Genomic DNA, 17,417 nt, shown 5'->3' with positions numbered 1-17,417 from the left:
GGGATTTAATGGGATTGAGGGCTATAGATAGGCCTAGAGGTGGGGATGTGATCGGTGCAACTTGTGGGCCGAAGGGCCTGTTTGTGCTGTGGCTTTCTATGTTCTATGTTCTATGTTTATATTCTCTAACAAACCTAACACTTCCTCCTTTGTAATGGAGATTTTCTCCAACGGTTCAACACTCCCCTCCGAGACACTCCCAGTCAACACATCCCTCTCCTTAGTGAATACCGACGCCAAGTATTCATTTAGGATCTCCCCTACCTCTTTGGGCTCCAAGCATAAGTCCCCACTTTTGTCCCTGAGAGGTCCGATTTTTTCCCTAACAACCCTTTTGTTCCTAACGTATGAATAAAATGCCTTGGGATTCTCCTTAATCCTGTCTGCCAAGAACATTTCGTGACCCCTTTTTGCTCTTCTAATTCCCCGTTTGAGTATTTTCCTACTTTCATTATACTCCTCCAGAGCTCCCTCCGTTTTTAGCTGCTTGGACCTAACATACGCCTCTCTTTTCCTTTTGACCAGTCCCTCAATTTCCCTGGTTATCCACGGTTCTCTAATCCTACCCTTCCTATCCTTCTTTTTTACAGGCACATGCTTGTCCTGTAGCCCTAACAACCGTTCCTTAAAAGACTGCCACATACCGGATGTGGATTTACCCTCAAACAGCCTCTCCCAATCAAGAGCTGCCAATTTCTGCCTGATCCCAATAAAGTTAGCTCTGGTTACAGATTAACTACTTGAACAAGTGGCGTCGCTTGCGATTCACGAGTACACAATGGAATGCTTCAAAGCTAAAAGAGCTTTGGACTCCATAAAGAAATTTTCCATCGGCTGAATCATTAGTGATGTGTGGTCAAGATGCAGTCATGCTGTTCGCTGCCCACATTGTGCTGGAAACAAGCCTCATTTTTTAAAAATGCATTGAAATCTTCTTAGAGATGTGGGTGTTGCTGGTATGGTCGCATTTATTGATTTTGATTTGCTTTATTATTGTCACATGTATTCGTATACATGAAAAGCATTGTTTCTTGCGTACTGTACAGATAAAGCATACCGTTCACAGAGAAGGAAAGGAGAGGGTGCAGAATGTACTGTTACAGACATAGCTAGGGTGTAGAGAAAGATCAGTCGAATGCAAGGTCGGTCCATTCAAAATTCTGACGGCAGCAGGGAAGAAGCTGTCCTTGAATCCGTTGGTACGTGACCTCAAACTTTTGTATCTTTTTCCCAACAGAAGAAAAGGGAAGAGAGTATTGTGCCTGAGAAGGTGATGGTAAGCTATCTTTTTGAACTGCTCCAGTGCTCCCACAGTGCTGTTATGGAAGGTGTTCCAGGATTTTGACTCAGTAATGATATATTTCCACGTCAGGATGTGTGTGATCTGAAGGGGAATTTGCAGATGGTGGCATTCTCATGTACATACTACTCTCATCCTCTAGGCAGATGATGGGTTTCAGATTCAGGGTTTGGAAGCTTCTGCCAAAGAAGATTTGAAGGTTGCTGCAGTGCATCATATAAATAGCACTACAGCCACATTATACCACTGTTGGGGTGAGTGAAAGTTTAAGTTGTTGGATGCATTGACAGTCAAGAGGACTGCTTTGTACTGGTTAGTATCAAGCTTCTCAAGTGTTACTGGTACATGTGTCGAGTGAATGATACTTGCCACTTATCAGCCCAAACCTGGATTTTATCCAGGTTTTGGTGTATATTGACACACACCACTTCAGTCCAACGCCAGCATCTCCATCTCATACTTCATTACTGAGCAATTGCCAATGGAATTAAACATGGTGTAAGCATCAGACAACATCTGCAATTCTGACCGCACGACAGAGTAAAGAACATTGCTGAAGCAGCCAAAGGTGGTTGAAGCAAGGACACTGCACTGAGGAACTCCTGCAGTGATGTCCTCTCTGATGAGGTCAATCTCCAACCATTGCAACTACTTTCGTTTGTGCTAAGTATGACTCCAAGAAGTGGAAAGTTTACCCCTTTATTCCCATTGACTTCAATTTTATTGGGTTTCTTAGTGTCATACTTAGTCAAATTTGTCTCAATGTCTGAATTTCAGATCTTGAGGGGATTCTCTGGTCACCCTGCCGTGTTTTTCTCAAGGTTGGAGGCGGCGCGCAGTTCTCAGGTGACAGGACCTTCTGGTCCCACTGCTATCAACGGAATTTCCCACTGACTATAGCCCACACCGCCAGGAAACCCATGGCGGGGTGCGCCATTGGTGGATTCAGAAGTTCCTGCCAGCATGAACAGCCGGAGAATTCCAGCCCTTTTGTCTATGTTTGGGTTAAGTCTAAAATTAGCTCCAGAGGTAAATGATCAAGGTGGAACCCAAAATGAGTGGGTTATTGTTGAGTAAATTCACTGGATAACACCGAGAGTGACCTGTTCCATAACTTTGTTGATGATTGAGAGTACGCTGATGGGGATAATTGGTCAGACTGGATTTGTCCTGCTCTCTTGAACAGGATATAACTGGATAATTTTCCACTTAGTCAGATAGAGGCAATGTGCCAGTATTATATATAGCGGGACCAGAACAGCTTAGTTAGAGGTGCAACAGGGTTCTGGTGCATAAGTCTTCAGCAATGCAATATGATACATTATGAGGGTTATTGCTTTTGCTGTACTCAACTGCTCCTTGATATCACAGTGAGGGGATCCAATTGGCTGATGATTGTCATCTGTGATGTTGGAAACTTCGTGAGGAACTGAGATGGATCATATCAATACCTCTGCCTGAAGATGGCTGCAAATGCTTCAACTTGTCTTTTGCATCGGCAATGGGTTCCAGTGTTTTTGAGATGGGTATGTTAGTAACATCTTCTCCCATGAGTTATTTAATTAGCCACCATCTTTCATGACTGGATGCGATTGGGCTGAAGAGCCTTGATCTGATAAGTTGATTGTGGAATTGCTTAGTTCTGACTTAGAGCATGCTGCTTCGTGTCTTAAGTATGCACATAGTCATGTGTTGTAGCTTCACAAGGTTGGCATTTCATTTTCAGGCAGAATGAAGGATACGCCAGGTCATTAGGTTAGAGATGGTGGTAACTGCAATTCTGCTGCTGATGGCTTACGGTACTATTTCTGATATTAGATTTCTATTGCGGATTTACTTAATTACTATATTCAAATTCACAAACCGCCATAGTGGGATTGGAAGTCGCTGGTTTACGCGGCGAGTAATTTCGCCACTATGCTACCGTAACTATTATAAAAGGCACGGGAGTTGTGTCAAGAGAGAAAATGCCAATAAATGTCACTTTTATCCAACCACTATTAGGTCGGCTTTATCTAATATATACTACTAGGGGCAGATTTGCTTCCTCGTGTTCCAGGCATTCTTGATGGAATAGCCATGCTCATCACAAAATTGGCATGAACTCTTCAGAATGTTGTGTGCAGCTATAGTCAATAGTGGCAATTAGTGTTTCCACCCATCTATCTCTTACATCCAGGTATTAAAGAGGAAAATCTGACCATGAAACTAATATTACTCTAAGTTTCTCCCGCTATTCGAAGACCGGTTCTACAATTACAACCAAATTATACGGGGTAATTTGAAAGTTGTAACGAATGGAAAATCTTGCACACCTGAACATGTTCTTCCGGCCAAATTCCTGATGCAGGTAGCAGGTGAGTCAGCTCTGTATCACAAGGGCAAATTCTGCCAAGTTGGCATATAATTGCTAAGATTCAATGGCTACACATTCACTTGTGAAATGTCAGCTTTTAGACATCAACCCTTAATTTCTTGAAACAGACCCAGGGAAGGTCATCCTCTGATATCTTCTAAGGATGTGGGGGGCATTCGTTCAAGAGTAATGACACAGTTGAATCAGGCCATAACAAGGGGCAAAACAAACATTGTCGTTCACTTCTAGAAGGATAGAATTGAAAAGCAGGAAAATGATCTCAGCATGATACTGAACTTTGTATCGACCTCACTCAGGGTAATGTAGGGAGTTATGGTCTCTATATTATGAAAAGGGCATTGAGTCATCAGAGAAATGATTCAACAAGCATGATACCAAATCTGACAGAATCCATTTATCAGGGAAGGATGGGCAGCTTGGAGTTTTTTTCTTAAGAAAGGAGAAAGTAGAGTAACCTGAACAAGATCCTTTAAGTTAATAAAAGGGTTGATCGATGTGGAAAAATTTTCCCACCTGGGGAAATTTGAAATTGAAGGCCATAACTAGGTTATTGCTGGGGATGGTTTAAACTAATCTAGCAGGAGGAGGGGGGCTGCTCGAAAATAGTAGAAACAAGCAGGAATATGATCAGAGGACAGAGAGATATAAAAAGCCGTAAAATTAGAAACATCCCAAAGATTGCAGAAGCCAGACTGAGGAAAATAGCAAAAGTGACAAAGGAGATATTAAACTGTATCCACGTCAGTGTTCATAGTGTAACTAATAAGATTGATGAGCTGCGGGCCAAAGTGCCACAAGGGATTATGGCGTGGTTGCATTAACAAAAACATAGCCCAAACAAGACTAGGGATGGTTCTTAATATCCCCGGTTACTGAAATGATAGATAAGCAGCAGTGAGATCAGGGAGCCGAAAGCTGGAAGCCAAAGGTAAGGAAGCTGAGAATTGGGATGCCAAGGAATGGGACCAGGGGAGCCGAGGGCCAGAGAACAAGGCCTGTGAGTGACTACAGACTGTGTGTAAGAGGGGAGAGGGATGGATAGTGTGAGGGGAAGGAAGTGTTAGTATGAGGGGGGAGGGAAGGTGTAAGGGGAGAGAGAGGGATAGTGTGAGTGGAAGGGATAGTGTGAGGGGAAGAGGGAAGGATAGTCTGAGGGGGAGAGGGAGGGATAGTGTGTGGGGGGGAGAGGGAGTGATAGTGTGTGGAGGGAGAGGGAGTGATAGTGTGTGGAGGGAGAGGAAGCGATAGTGTGTCGGGGTAGAGGGAGGGATAGTCTGAGGGGAAGAGGGAGCGATAGTCTGAGGAGGAGAGAGAGCGATAGTGTGTGGGGGGAAAGAGAGGGATAGTGTGTAGGGAGAGGGAGGGATAGTCTGAGGGGGAGAGAGGGATAGTCTGAAAGGGAGAGGGAGCGATAGTGTGAGGGGGAGAGGGAGCAATAGTGTGTTGGGGAGGGGGAGCGATAGTGTCTGGGGGGAGAGGGACCGATAGTCTGAGGGGGAGAGGGAGGGATAGCGTGTGAGGGGAGTGGGAGTGGTATTGTGTGTGGGGAGAGGGAGCGATAGTGTGTCGGGGGGAGGGAGCCATAGTCATAGAGTGATAGAATCCTACAGTGCAGAAAGAGGCCATTCGGCCCATCGAGTCTGCACCAACCCAACAATCCCACCCAGGCGCTATCCCCATATCCCTACATATTTACCCACAAATCTCTCTAACCTATGCATCCTGGAACACTAAGGGGCAATTTAGAATGGCCAATCAACCTAGCCCGCACATCTTTGGACTGTGGGATGAAACCGGAACACCCGGAGGAAACCCACACAGTGACCCAAGCCGGGATTCGAACCCAGGTCCCTGGAGCTGTGAAGCAGCAGTGCTAACCACTGTGCTACCGTGCCACCCTAGTGCCGCGATAGTGTGTGGGGAGAGAGGGATGGATAGTGTGAGGAGGGAGAGGGAGCGAGTGTATGAGGGAGAGGGAGCAATAGTGTGTGGGGGAGAGGGAGAGATAGTGTGTGGGGGGAGAGGGAGCGATAGTATATGGGGGAGAGGGATGTATAGCGTGTGGGGAGAGAGAAAGAGCGATAGTGTGTGAGGGGAGAGGGATGGATAGTGCAAGGAGGGAGAGGGAGCAATAGTGTGTGGGGGGAGAGGGAGGGATAGTGTGTGGGGAGAGGGAGGGATAGTGTGAGGGGGAGAGGGAGGGATAGTGTGTCGGGGAGAGGGAGTGATAGTGTGTGCGAGAGAGGGAGGGATAGTGTGTGAGGGGAGAGGGAGGGATCGTATGTGGGGGGTGAGGGAGGGATAGTGTGTGGGGGAGAGGGAGCAATAGTGTGTTGGGAGAGAAAGAATGATAGTGTGTGGGGAGAGGAAGGGATAGTGTTAGGGAGAGGAAGGGATGGTGTGTGGGAGAGAGGGAGCAAATGTGTAGGGGAGAGGGAGCGATTGTGTGTGGGGGAGAGGGAGGGATAGGTGTGGGGGAGAGGGAGGGAAAGTGAGAGGTGTTCGATCGAAACTTCTCATTATTTTGATAACCTCTCATTAGGTCACCTTTTCTGTCCCAGGGAGAGTCATCCAAAATTCTTCCAACCTCTCTTCATAACTGAAGTCCCTCATCACTGATAACATTCTGATGACCTTCCTCTATATCCTTTATAAGCACTTTATATTTTTCCTGAAGAATGATGCGCAGAATTGTCCACAATACTCCAGATGAGAACGTACCAACATTTTATAAAGATGTAACGGAATAGTGGCACAGCCAGCACAGTGACACAGGCGGAACAGCGGCACAGTGGTTAGCACTGCTGCCTTACAGCACCAGGGACCCGGGTTCAATTCCGGCCTCGCTTCACTGTCTGCGTGGAGTTTGCACATTCTCCCCGTGTCTGCGTGGGTTTCCTCCAAAGATGTGCAGGCTAGGTTGATTGGCCATGATAAATTGCCCCTTCGTGTCAGGGGGACTGGCAGGTTGAATATGTCGGGGATAGGGCCCGGGTGGTATTGTGGTCAGTGCAGACCCGATGGGCCAAATGGCCTCCTTCTGCACTATAGGGATTCTAACATTTTCTCTTTGTGTTTATGTTCTATTTCATCCAACTCACAAATGTGCCTCTTAACTATTTTATCAATTGGTCTCACTGCCTTTAAGAATTTGTGTGTATGGGTGGCAACATTTCTCTGCTAATCTACGCTTTTTAAAATCATCCCATTTATAGTATGCAGTCTTTCCATTTTAGTGATCCCACAAGCAATCACTTCACACTCATCTACTGAACTCCATCTGTTATTCTTCTGTCTCTTTCACTATCCTGTCTATGTCATCCTGCTGTCTATAACTATCCTGATCATGATCAACTATTTTGTGTCATCCACAAACTTTATATTGCTGCTCTCTATACCTGAGACCAGGTGGTTCATAAAAATTTTAAAGAGTAATGGACTCAAAACTGACCCTTGGGGAACAGCACTGCAAATCACCTCCCAGTCGAAAAAACATTAATCCTTCTGTTTCCTATCACTCAGCCTGTTCCATATCAATAATGCCATTTCAATCCATGAGCTTCCTTCTTAATTGATCTCTTCTCTGTTTCACTTCAAGAAGTCTCACAACACCAGGTTAAAGTCCAACAGGTTTATTTGGAATGAGGAAGCGATAGTGTGTGGGGAGAGAGGGATGCATAGTGTGAGGAGGGAGAGGGAGTAATAGTGTGAGGGGGAGAGGGAGTGATAGTGTGTGGGGGAGATTGATGTATAACGTGTGGGGAGAGAGAGAGAGCGATAGTGTGTGAGGGGAGAGGGATGGATAGTGCAAGGAGGGAGAGGGAGGAATAGTGTGTGGGGGGAGAGGGAGGGATAGTGTGTCGGGGAGAGGGAGGGATAGTGTGAGGGGGAGAGGGAGTGATAGTGTGTGGGGGAGAGGGATGTATAGCGTGTGTGGAGAGAGAGAGAGCGATAGTGTGTGAGGGGAGAGGGATGGATAGTGCAAGGAGGGAGAGGGAGGAACAGTGTGTGGGGGAGAGGGAGGGATAGTGTGTGGGGGGAGAGGGAGGGATAGTGTGTCGGGGAGAGGGAGTGATAGTGTGAGGGGGAGAAGGAGGGATAGTGTGTTGGGGAGAGGGAGTGATAGTTTGAGGGGGAGAGGGAGGGATAGTGTGTCGGGGAGAGGGAGTGATAGTGTGAGGGGGAGAAGGAGGGATAGTGTGTTGGGGAGAGGGAGTGATAGTTTGAGGGGGAGAGGGACGGATAGTGTGTCGGGGAGAGGGAGTGATAGTGTGTCGGGGAGAGGGAGTGATAGTGTGAGGGGGAGAGGGAGGGATAGTGTGTCGGGGAGAGGGAGTGATAGTGTGAGAGGGAGAGGGAGGGATAGTGTGTCGGGGAGAGGGAGGGAACGCTGCTCCTTCATCACTTTGTTGAAGGCCTTCTGAAAGTCCACACATACATCTGCTGCACTACTCTAATCAACCTGCCCCATGACTTTACCAAAGATACACGATGTGCCATTGTCTCTTCTGGATTAACCCATTCCTTTCCAAATGAAAGCTTATTTAGTTTTCAAGAACGTACCCACCATCAATGTTAGGGTGACTGATTTCTTGGATTATCCCTCTCTTCTTCCTTGAATAGTAGTGCGACATTCGCAGCCCTCCAGCTCAGTAGCACTGATCCCATATCCAATGAAGATTGAAAGATTGTGACTAATGCCTCTCCAATTCTACCTGAGCTTATATCAGTAACCAAGCATGTATTCCTTTTGGACAGATAACTAAGTTCAGCAATGGTCATTTGTTGAATATGTATTCTGGACAAGGGAAGTTAATGTAAGCACCACTAATTTCTTCTCCCAAAACCCGTTTGTGAACAGCAAGGTGTTTTGACTTATTTCCCTCTATAGAAGCAATGGCGTATTTCCCAACCCCTCAGTTTTGGTGGAAAACATTTTTTTAATAATAACCTCACAGCAAACCTATTTGCACATACTCAAAACACAAAAAGAAGTTTTGCAATGCCCCCCTCACATTCAGGTAGTACAGACGGGGGGTAGAGAAAATTTAAAAATTACAGTAAAGGAACCATAGAGAAAATAAATATTGTTTCATTTGGGTTTTGGAGTCCAGGATCAAAGTCAAATGAGGTATTCCTTCACAGAGATCAGTGGGTTGAAAACAGATGCTGGATAATTCACTATTCTGGTGGTGTTGGATTTAGATGATGAGATGGGCATGCAAAGATGGATCAGTCTGGTAGGTGATAGTAGAGAACTTCCAGCAGATGCAGAGTAGTTGGGGGAGGTGAGGGGCACTTCTGTAGAGCTCCTTGTCTGAGAGGCTGCTGGTCAGATAGTAAACAGCTATGTGGTTCAGCAAGGCAATGTTCCACATACAGAGGCTCATGTCACACATAAGTCATGGATTTAAAATAAACAGCAAAAGATCTAGAGTGAAGATGAGTAGAGTTCTTTTTCACTCAGAGTTGTCAGGATCTAAAATGCTACATCCGAAAAGATGATGGAAGCTAATTTTTAAAGTAAATTATGAAGATGGGAAACTTATAGAGTTATGAACCAAACATGGGATTGTGAAATTAAGCACAGCCGATCTTTCAAATATCGAGCACAAGCGTGACAAGACACTTGATGTAAGTGCATTTTGATTGATGTTAATCTACTTTTTTTACTCTAACTGGCAGATTGTGCTCAATATTTAACACTGAACACTTGCAGGTAGAAATTCTTTTGATTCACTGCAACAATCCCAGAAGTGGAGTGGACATGAATAAAGGAAAAAAAAAATCACTATTCATAGGATTGGTAGAAACAAAAATTAGGAGAGGTGTAAACATTAACTGCCGACTCATTCTCATCCACTTCACACCATCACAAAGTCAGGGGCCAGTATCCCCCGCTAGCAAACAATGCGCCACCTCCCACCGGTGGGAAACACGGCTGGGAGGCTGGAGAATCTTGCCCCAGATCTAGTCTAATTTTTGCTTGGTGCATTCATACTTAGCTTGCCGCATTTTCTGCTGCTCTTATGCTTCAATGTATTGTTATAATGTGTTATATAAAATATGAATTTAAAATGTCATCAGCTGGACATTTATTACTTCACTTGAGTATTGTTGATAAAAAAAAGAGACAGTCTGATGATGTTTTTCATCTTGTACTGACATGTTTTGTGTATATTCAAACCAGGCAGGTCAAATGTTTGGCAGTTAACTGTTCCCTGGTGCATTCTCCATGGCAATGCCTGTACCATGATGTGGAGATGTCGGCGTTGGACTGGGGTAAACACAGTAAGGAGTCTAACAACACCAGATTAAAGTCCAACAGGTTTATTTGGTAGTAAACGCCACTAGCTTTCGGAGCGCTGCTCCTTCGTCAGGTGAGTGGGAGATCTGCTCATACACAGCAAACAGGGCATATAAAGACACAAACTCAATTTACAGAATAATGAATAATGATTGGAATGCGAGTCTTTACAGCTAATCAAGTCTTAAAGGTACAGAAAATGTGAGTGGAGGGAGCATTAGCACAGGTTAAAGAGATGTGTATTGTCTCCAGACAGGACAGCCAGTGAGACTTTGCAAGTCCAGGCAAGTTGTGGGGGTTACAGACAGTGTGACATGAACCCAAGATCCCGGTTGAGGCCGTCCTCATGTGTGCGGAACCTGGCTATCAGTCTCTGCTCAGCAACTCTGCGCTGTCATATGTTGTGAAGGCCGCCTTGGAGAATGCTTACCCAAATATCAGAGGCCGAATGCCCGTGACCGCTGAAGTGCTCCCCAACAGGAAGAGAACAGTCTTGCCTGGTGATTGTCGAGCGGTGTTCATTCATCCGTTGTCGTAGCGTCTGCATAGTTTCCCCAATGTACCATGCCTCAGGACCTCTACCAATCAGAGTCCACTCATCAACCAATCTCGTGCAGTGTAAATTGCTGTTCCTATTACAATTCATATTCATGTGAATCTGTTTTGATGAGTGCAAGATGAAAACCTTCAACAGCATGTCTGTTTTTTCAGCAATACCCAAGATCTGTACTAACAAATGAATATTTATATTTTACTTTATAAAGTCCTTAACTGGACATGCGCATGTGTTGAATGATTTTGAAACAGACACTTTTGCTGAGTCAGCAGTTACTATGTTGCATTTGTGAAGAACACAAGCTATTTTTTATGGGGACACTGAGGGCAGAATTTTTCCATCCCGCCCCCCCCGCATGGGAATCGTAAGGGGCAGGACAGGACCATGGAAAAGTCCATTGACCTTGGGTGGGATTTTCCGGTCTTGAGGTGAACGTGGCCGGAAAATCCCGCCCTGAGTCTACGGAGCTCTCAGAAAGAATGATCATGTGATCCAGCTCCTGGATGTAAAAATGATGTTGGATTTAATATTGTCACAGGGGCAATAGCCTTGCCCTACCTCTCTTTGTTCTGAAACTTCTCTCTTCAAAGCTCAGCTGTTATTGTTTTGAGAAACTCATCAGAAGATCTCATTGCTACAAGCTGAGAGTTCTTAAAAGAAAGTTCCAAATCAATCAACCACGATTGCAGACTAACAGCTTCACTGTGGAAAGGGACGCTTCAGCTGTAAATGCGCCTCTAGACAATCTGTTAATATCTATTCTCTGACTTATTACTTGGTCAAGTTTTTACTCTGCAGAGTTTTACTTTTTTAGCATGCTTGGAATGGGGAGTGGTGGGGGCATGGAGGTGGGGGGGTGGGGGTGCGGTGTGCTGCATTGTGTGTGCTGTTTTTGCATTCGTAAGTAGCTGGATATATTTGTACATTTCAAAACTTTTAATAATTTCTCCATCTTTACCCAATTATATTTCAGCAATAAAAATAACTCTTGACTTGTTAACTTAAAGAACCTGGTTGGCGTATTTCTTGTACCAAACTACATATACAGTTAAATATATATTAGATTAGCAATATTGCCTTTTTGAACATCAAACTCTGTTATAAGCAGCTCAGGAGTGGAACAGAGAGGAGTCAGTTCACCCTTGTTAACTGGTCAGTATAGTATTTCTAGGTTCTGATGAATCAATTGGTTATTTCGGACATAAAGTAATTATTCTGGGAAATCTTCATTTCGTGAATATACCAATAGGAAGCTAACAAATGCAGGAAGCTCTTGACTGAACTTAATTACACTGATACCATTCGCTCACAATGTCTTAGGCAGTCCCAAAAGGCTGTCTACCTAGGAACAGTCAATATCAAAAGATGCAAAATGAGATAAGGGTGAAAATCTATTAAGTGTTGGTTGACGTCACAAGGAATTAGCAAATACATTTCCACCGGACCGAAAAAAAACAATACAGGAGTTGCCTTTTTATAAAAGCAAAATAACAAATTTAGATAACTATAGACATTTAACTTTGCACCCAGTAACTGGTAAATATTGAAACTGATCACCTGGAGTGTTCGCCATGTCTCAGCTGGTCGCATTCTTGCCTCTGAGTCACAAGATTCTGGGCAAGTCCCACTCCAGGACTTGAGTACAAAAGTCAAAGCTGATTCTCCAGTGCAGTACTGAGGGAGGGCTGTGCATTCTGAGGTGCCATTTTTTTGGATGAGATGTTAAACCAAGGCCCCATCTGCTCTCTCAAGTGGGTATGAATGATCCAGTGGCAGTATTTCGATGAAAAGCCAAGGGTTTTCCTTGGCCTCCTGGTCAATATTTATCTTTTAATCAACATCGTAACAATAGATTACCTGGGCACTTTGCTGTTTTTGGGAGTTTGCATGATCATTACTGGCTTAGCAACTTCCATTGTCTGAATACTGTCTGGAGTCACGGGAGTCAAGGCCACAATAAAACCCCTTGTGGAATTCCAGGGGTACTGAGTTGGGAGCAGTTGTGCAACATACTGAGAAGCTTAGAGATTTTCTCACTTGCTATTCCCATTTACTCTTTCAGTTGAGTGCAATGAAATGTGTTCATGAAAAAATTAAATTTCTCCCACTTTCTTACTTTACAACAGTGACTACACTTCAAAAGGTACTTCAAATTGGCTGTAAAGTACTTTGAAACATTGGATGGTTTGGAAAAGTGCTATATGAATGCAAGTCCTTATTTTATTATTAGGAATGTCTAAAGGCAACCCCATGTGAAACAAAGTGAAAAATCAAGAGCGTGTCAGAAGATGCATCATTGGCACTACTATGCACTCTCAGTGACTGGCTCAAAACGGCATGGCTGAGGTGATGATCACTTCTATATATGTCATCTTCCTGTTTCCCTCAGCTGAAGAATGATGTAGCAACTAAATCCTGCCCTAAAAGTTCTGGGGAAGGCAAATATGGGGGAAAGCGTTCTTTTTGTCAATTTCAGGAAACCTGGAAAATTTATCCCTGACACACGTGCATTCACGAGCTTATGCACACCCACACACACTGCACTGCTGCCCCACAGTGCCAGGGACTCGGGTTTGATTCCCAGTTTGGGTCACTGTTTGTGTGGAGTTTGCACATTCTCCTCGTGTCTGTGTGGGTTTCCTCCGGGTGCTCCGGTTTCCTTCCACAGTCCGAAAATGTGCATGGTTAGGTTGATTGGCCATGCTAATTTGCTCTTTAGTGTCAGGAAGTTAGTAGGGTTAATAGGTAGAGTTATGGGGATAGGCGCTGGGTGGGATTGTGGTCGGTGCAGGCTCGATGGGCTGATTGGCCTCCTTCTGCACTGTAGGGATTCTATGATTCTATGAACAGAGGTACAGATGGTTAAGGCAGTTGCCCTGAAGGGTCTAGTGAACCCCAACACAAACTGGAGGAACAGTACCTCATCTTCCGATGGGGCACTTTATAGCCCGTGTGCTCCGGGTTTCTCCCACAGTCCGAATGATGTGCTGGTTAGGTGCATTGGCCATGCTGAATTCTCCCTCAGTGTATGCAAACAGCCATCGGAGTGTAGCGACTGGGGGATTTTCACAGTAACTTCATTGCAGTGTTAATGTAAGCCTACTTGTGACACTAATAAATAAACTTTAAAATTTAACACACTAGGTCAGAAAGAGCCATTTCCATCCATCAAACTGAACCCAATGGTCAATCTTCATGTCCTACTCTGTTCCTCTCAATAGCTTGCCAAAATTTATCCATCAGCTTTTTAAAGTGTATAATGTTCTCTGCTTTCACTACTTTCTCATATATAATACAGCAGTGAGAAGTTAAATATTAATTGTATATTCACCTTTCCTTACTTAAGTTTGGATTCCTATCCCTTTCTTAGAGTTAGTGTTAATTTTGAGCATTTTTCAGGAATGCAGTTTGCCAGTGGCTTTTGAGGATTTGAAGTATTTTGGTGATGGCACCTATAAATTGTCTCTTATTTCCCAAACATTCCTTGCCTTAGACTTTTCCAACCTCAGCTATGCACCAATCTCATTTATTCAGCTTTGTGTTGTTCTTTTTGGGGCTCTCTTCAATGTCAGGATGTTCTACTCTGTGACCCAATAAGAAATGGACATTATACTCTAGGTGGGATAGAGTAGGGTTCTTAGAAAGTATCTATTATTACCTGGGATTGTGGCCCACCTTTGAAGCCATACACTTTCTATGCGGTATAATGTCTCTCTACCCCAGCTCATATTGGGTTGTTGTGAATCAGTAATTTCTAAATCTTCACGGTCCGAATATGATTCACAACCATTAACAATAGTTTGTTACTGTAACAAATAGCTCCCTCATTGCAAGGAAGAGCTGATACTAACAAGTAAAGCCATGGAAAACCCTCACACTTTTATCTACCTTTCTAACTCGGCCATGCACCCCTATGAAGGTTGGGAAGGTGTCCATTTTAAAAGGAATATCTGAATTCCATGTAACTGAAGAGTGATGCTATTTCATTGAACGTCTGTAGTGCTCGCTGTTGTTTGGGTAGCTACTTACCACCCTGCGCTAAACTCCACATGGGCATCAAAGAAGCCTGTGATTAACGCTGTTGCAGCTTTCCATCCCTGGACTCGGGCTCGTATCAGGCCTTCACGCTTTTCATTCCTCACCACCTTTACCAGACCAGGGTAGCGCTTGTGGACATATTCTTCCAAGGGAGCCTTTAGTTCTTCTGTAACATGATAAAAGCAGAAAGCAGCCAAAATCAATGGAGAACAATTAGTACAGGATTGTTTTAAATGCTGGAATTTCCTCAATGCCAGACAGACTGTAACTGTTAGACTGCACCATTATTGAACCAGAAAGTTGCACTGTTCACCCATAGATATCTCAATTCATAACGTAGTATCAGTAGTTGAATTTCCAAGAAACATGACTGCAATAATGGTGCAACTGTGCAGAAGCGTTCTGCAGACTCGGGGAGGCTTTTCTCTTTCAAATTGCCCTACCGCATCTATAACCGACATTTTTATTCCACCTTGGCAGTAGGATGGCAAAGCAGGTGAAATCTGTGAAGCAGGCAGATTAGGTGGGACGATAAGAAGAATTAACTTCTCAGAGAAGGACCACATTGCTCTTTTGGACACGGTCTAAGAGAATCATAGAATCATAGAAACCCTACAGTGCAGAAGGAGGCCATTCGGCCCATCGAGTCTGCACCGACCACAATCCCACCCAGGCCCTACCCCCACATATTTACCCGCTAATCCCTCTAACCTACGCATCTCAGGACTCTAAGGGGCAATTTTTAACCTGGCCAATCAACCTAACCCGCACATCTTTGGACTGTGGGAGGAAACCGGAGCACCCGGAGGAAACCCACGCAAACACGAGGAGAATGTGCAAACTCCACACAGACAGTGACCCGAGCCGGGAATCGAACCCGGGACCCTGGAGCTGTGAAGCAGCAGTGCTAACCACTGTGCTACCGTGGCATCGTTTCATGGTACTACAACCCTGCAAGCCTAGCAAAGCAGTCAGCCATGCCCTTTGGAGTGAGGTGGTACTGCCACTCTCCACCAACGTTCTCACTGTCAGGTAAGCAGAGCAGTACAGGAAAAGAATCAACAATCTCACCAAGTGAGGTTAAGCACTCACACTGATTTTTCTTCCTTCCTTTTCCACCCACTACAGACTTCACCCTAATAAAGGAATATGCACACTAATTTTACCCTACAGAATGGTGAGGGAACCAATGCTATATATTCATCCTAGCACACAGAATTCAGATGCAAAGTACCATAAATACATTCCTCCAGTCCCACAGCTCACATTTCATCTCTGTCTTTACACTCAACACACATTCCTCCACTGCTAACCACATCCTTATTAAATCACATTGCTGCAGGATAAGTTGGTCACAGCATAAGAGACAAGGGATTGAAGAGAGCTTTCCAAAACTGTGATCCCCTGATCCCTTGAGGGGAGAAGGCCATGGAACATCCAATCAGTTGCTCTAATGCTTCGTTCACACACCTCCAGAACACACAGATGGACACAATAACAGGCGGGCCTGGAGCACATGCAGTTTTTCGACCGCATGCTTTGAAGCTTACTGTACCATCGTCACTGTTGTCATCCACAAGGATAATCTCTTTCAGAAGATGGGCTGGCGTGTGATTCACTGCACTGTGCACAGAGCGGAGGATGACAGACAGAGCTTCATTCACAAAGATGAAAATGAGGGAAATCTGTGGCAGGTTCTTGGGATAGCTCAACTCTTTGCATCTGAGGAACAGAAAATGTAAGTTAGGCTCCTTGATCTTTTAGTAGCATCACCCGCAGAGTCACACAGATCTCAACTCTATAAATATAATGTTACACAACAAGCAAAGGAATTTGCATTTCATGAGCTATAACCTTCCTGATGATTTTTACTTTGCAGCATTATTATCTAGATTGTAACATTTCTATGTTGCAAGCTGTGAAGGGTGTCATTATTCCGTCAGCCGATTTGCATTCATGTGAATTACATTACAGGTAAGCAAAAGATTCAACATGAAAAGATTTTGAAAATTCATTGCGACTCACTCTGAGGGATGAGTCATATTGATTTGATCTTTGGATTGAGATAAAGCTAACAGAAAAACAACCATTCATATAATTTCCATATTGTTATGGAGTTGGCAGTGGGGAAAAGGCTGAGGAAAGGAGAGGGAAGGTAGCTAAGCTCAGCAAAATATCAGCTGGTGGGGTGCCTTAAAGGTTCAAGACATTTACTGAATGCATGACTATATCGCAGGAGAATTTTAAGGTTTTAATAAGGCAAGGCATTTCATTTTATTCTGAACATGATTCCAAGTGATGGACAGCTTCACAGGATGGTGTTATTTATGAAGCATTATTATTGCTCGACTGTCAGAAGTGCGAGGTTTACAGTGAATGGCTGTAGACATAAGTACACAGTGCACAGTGAACATTCCTGTGATAACTTGGGTGATTTTTTTTCATTTAATCGAAAATTCCTGCATTACAGTGGGGTGCAAAATCAGACGTACTTTTCACTGGAGCACAGCCACAGGATGTAGACAACTGCACAAAAAGAATATTTTGCTGAGAAGAATCCGCATGAGATATAAATTGAAACAAAAATTACCTACAAAAGTTGGGCTGCAATTTAAATCTACAAGCTACTGGTGCAGAGTTTGTGATTTGGCACCATTTTAAATTCCTCATGATTGCCAAACGCCTAAACAGTGGAGCATATCATTTGGAAGCCCGCGATTAGCCTCCATGGAATGATCTTTCCCAACCCCATGGAGAAGGGTTTGGAGGGGTAGGGGGAGGCTGGGGAGCGCAAGGCGGATGCGCAGAGGCCCAAGGTCTGCTCCAGATGCGTTATCCT

The 17,417-nt window shown here is 44.4% G+C and overlaps 1 protein-coding gene across 1 annotated transcript in view; it reads right to left on the bottom strand.

The window, feature by feature from the left end:
* The window catches only part of galnt17 (polypeptide N-acetylgalactosaminyltransferase 17), a 380,918-nt gene that overhangs the window by 268,103 nt on the left and 95,398 nt on the right, over window positions 1–17,417 (bottom strand). The window contains exons 3-4 of the mRNA XM_078225003.1: window positions 16,134–16,300; window positions 14,570–14,744 (exon numbers count right to left, since the gene is read on the bottom strand). Of these exons, the coding sequence (XP_078081129.1) occupies window positions 14,570–14,744; window positions 16,134–16,300 (342 nt within the window). The remainder of the gene's footprint in view (window positions 1–14,569; window positions 14,745–16,133; window positions 16,301–17,417) is intronic.

The sequence above is a fragment of the Mustelus asterias genome, chromosome 12 (assembly GCF_964213995.1).
Source record: "Mustelus asterias chromosome 12, sMusAst1.hap1.1, whole genome shotgun sequence".
NCBI classification, from domain to species: Eukaryota; Metazoa; Chordata; class Chondrichthyes; order Carcharhiniformes; family Triakidae; genus Mustelus; species Mustelus asterias.
This window is presented reverse-complemented; position numbering and strand designations above follow the sequence as displayed.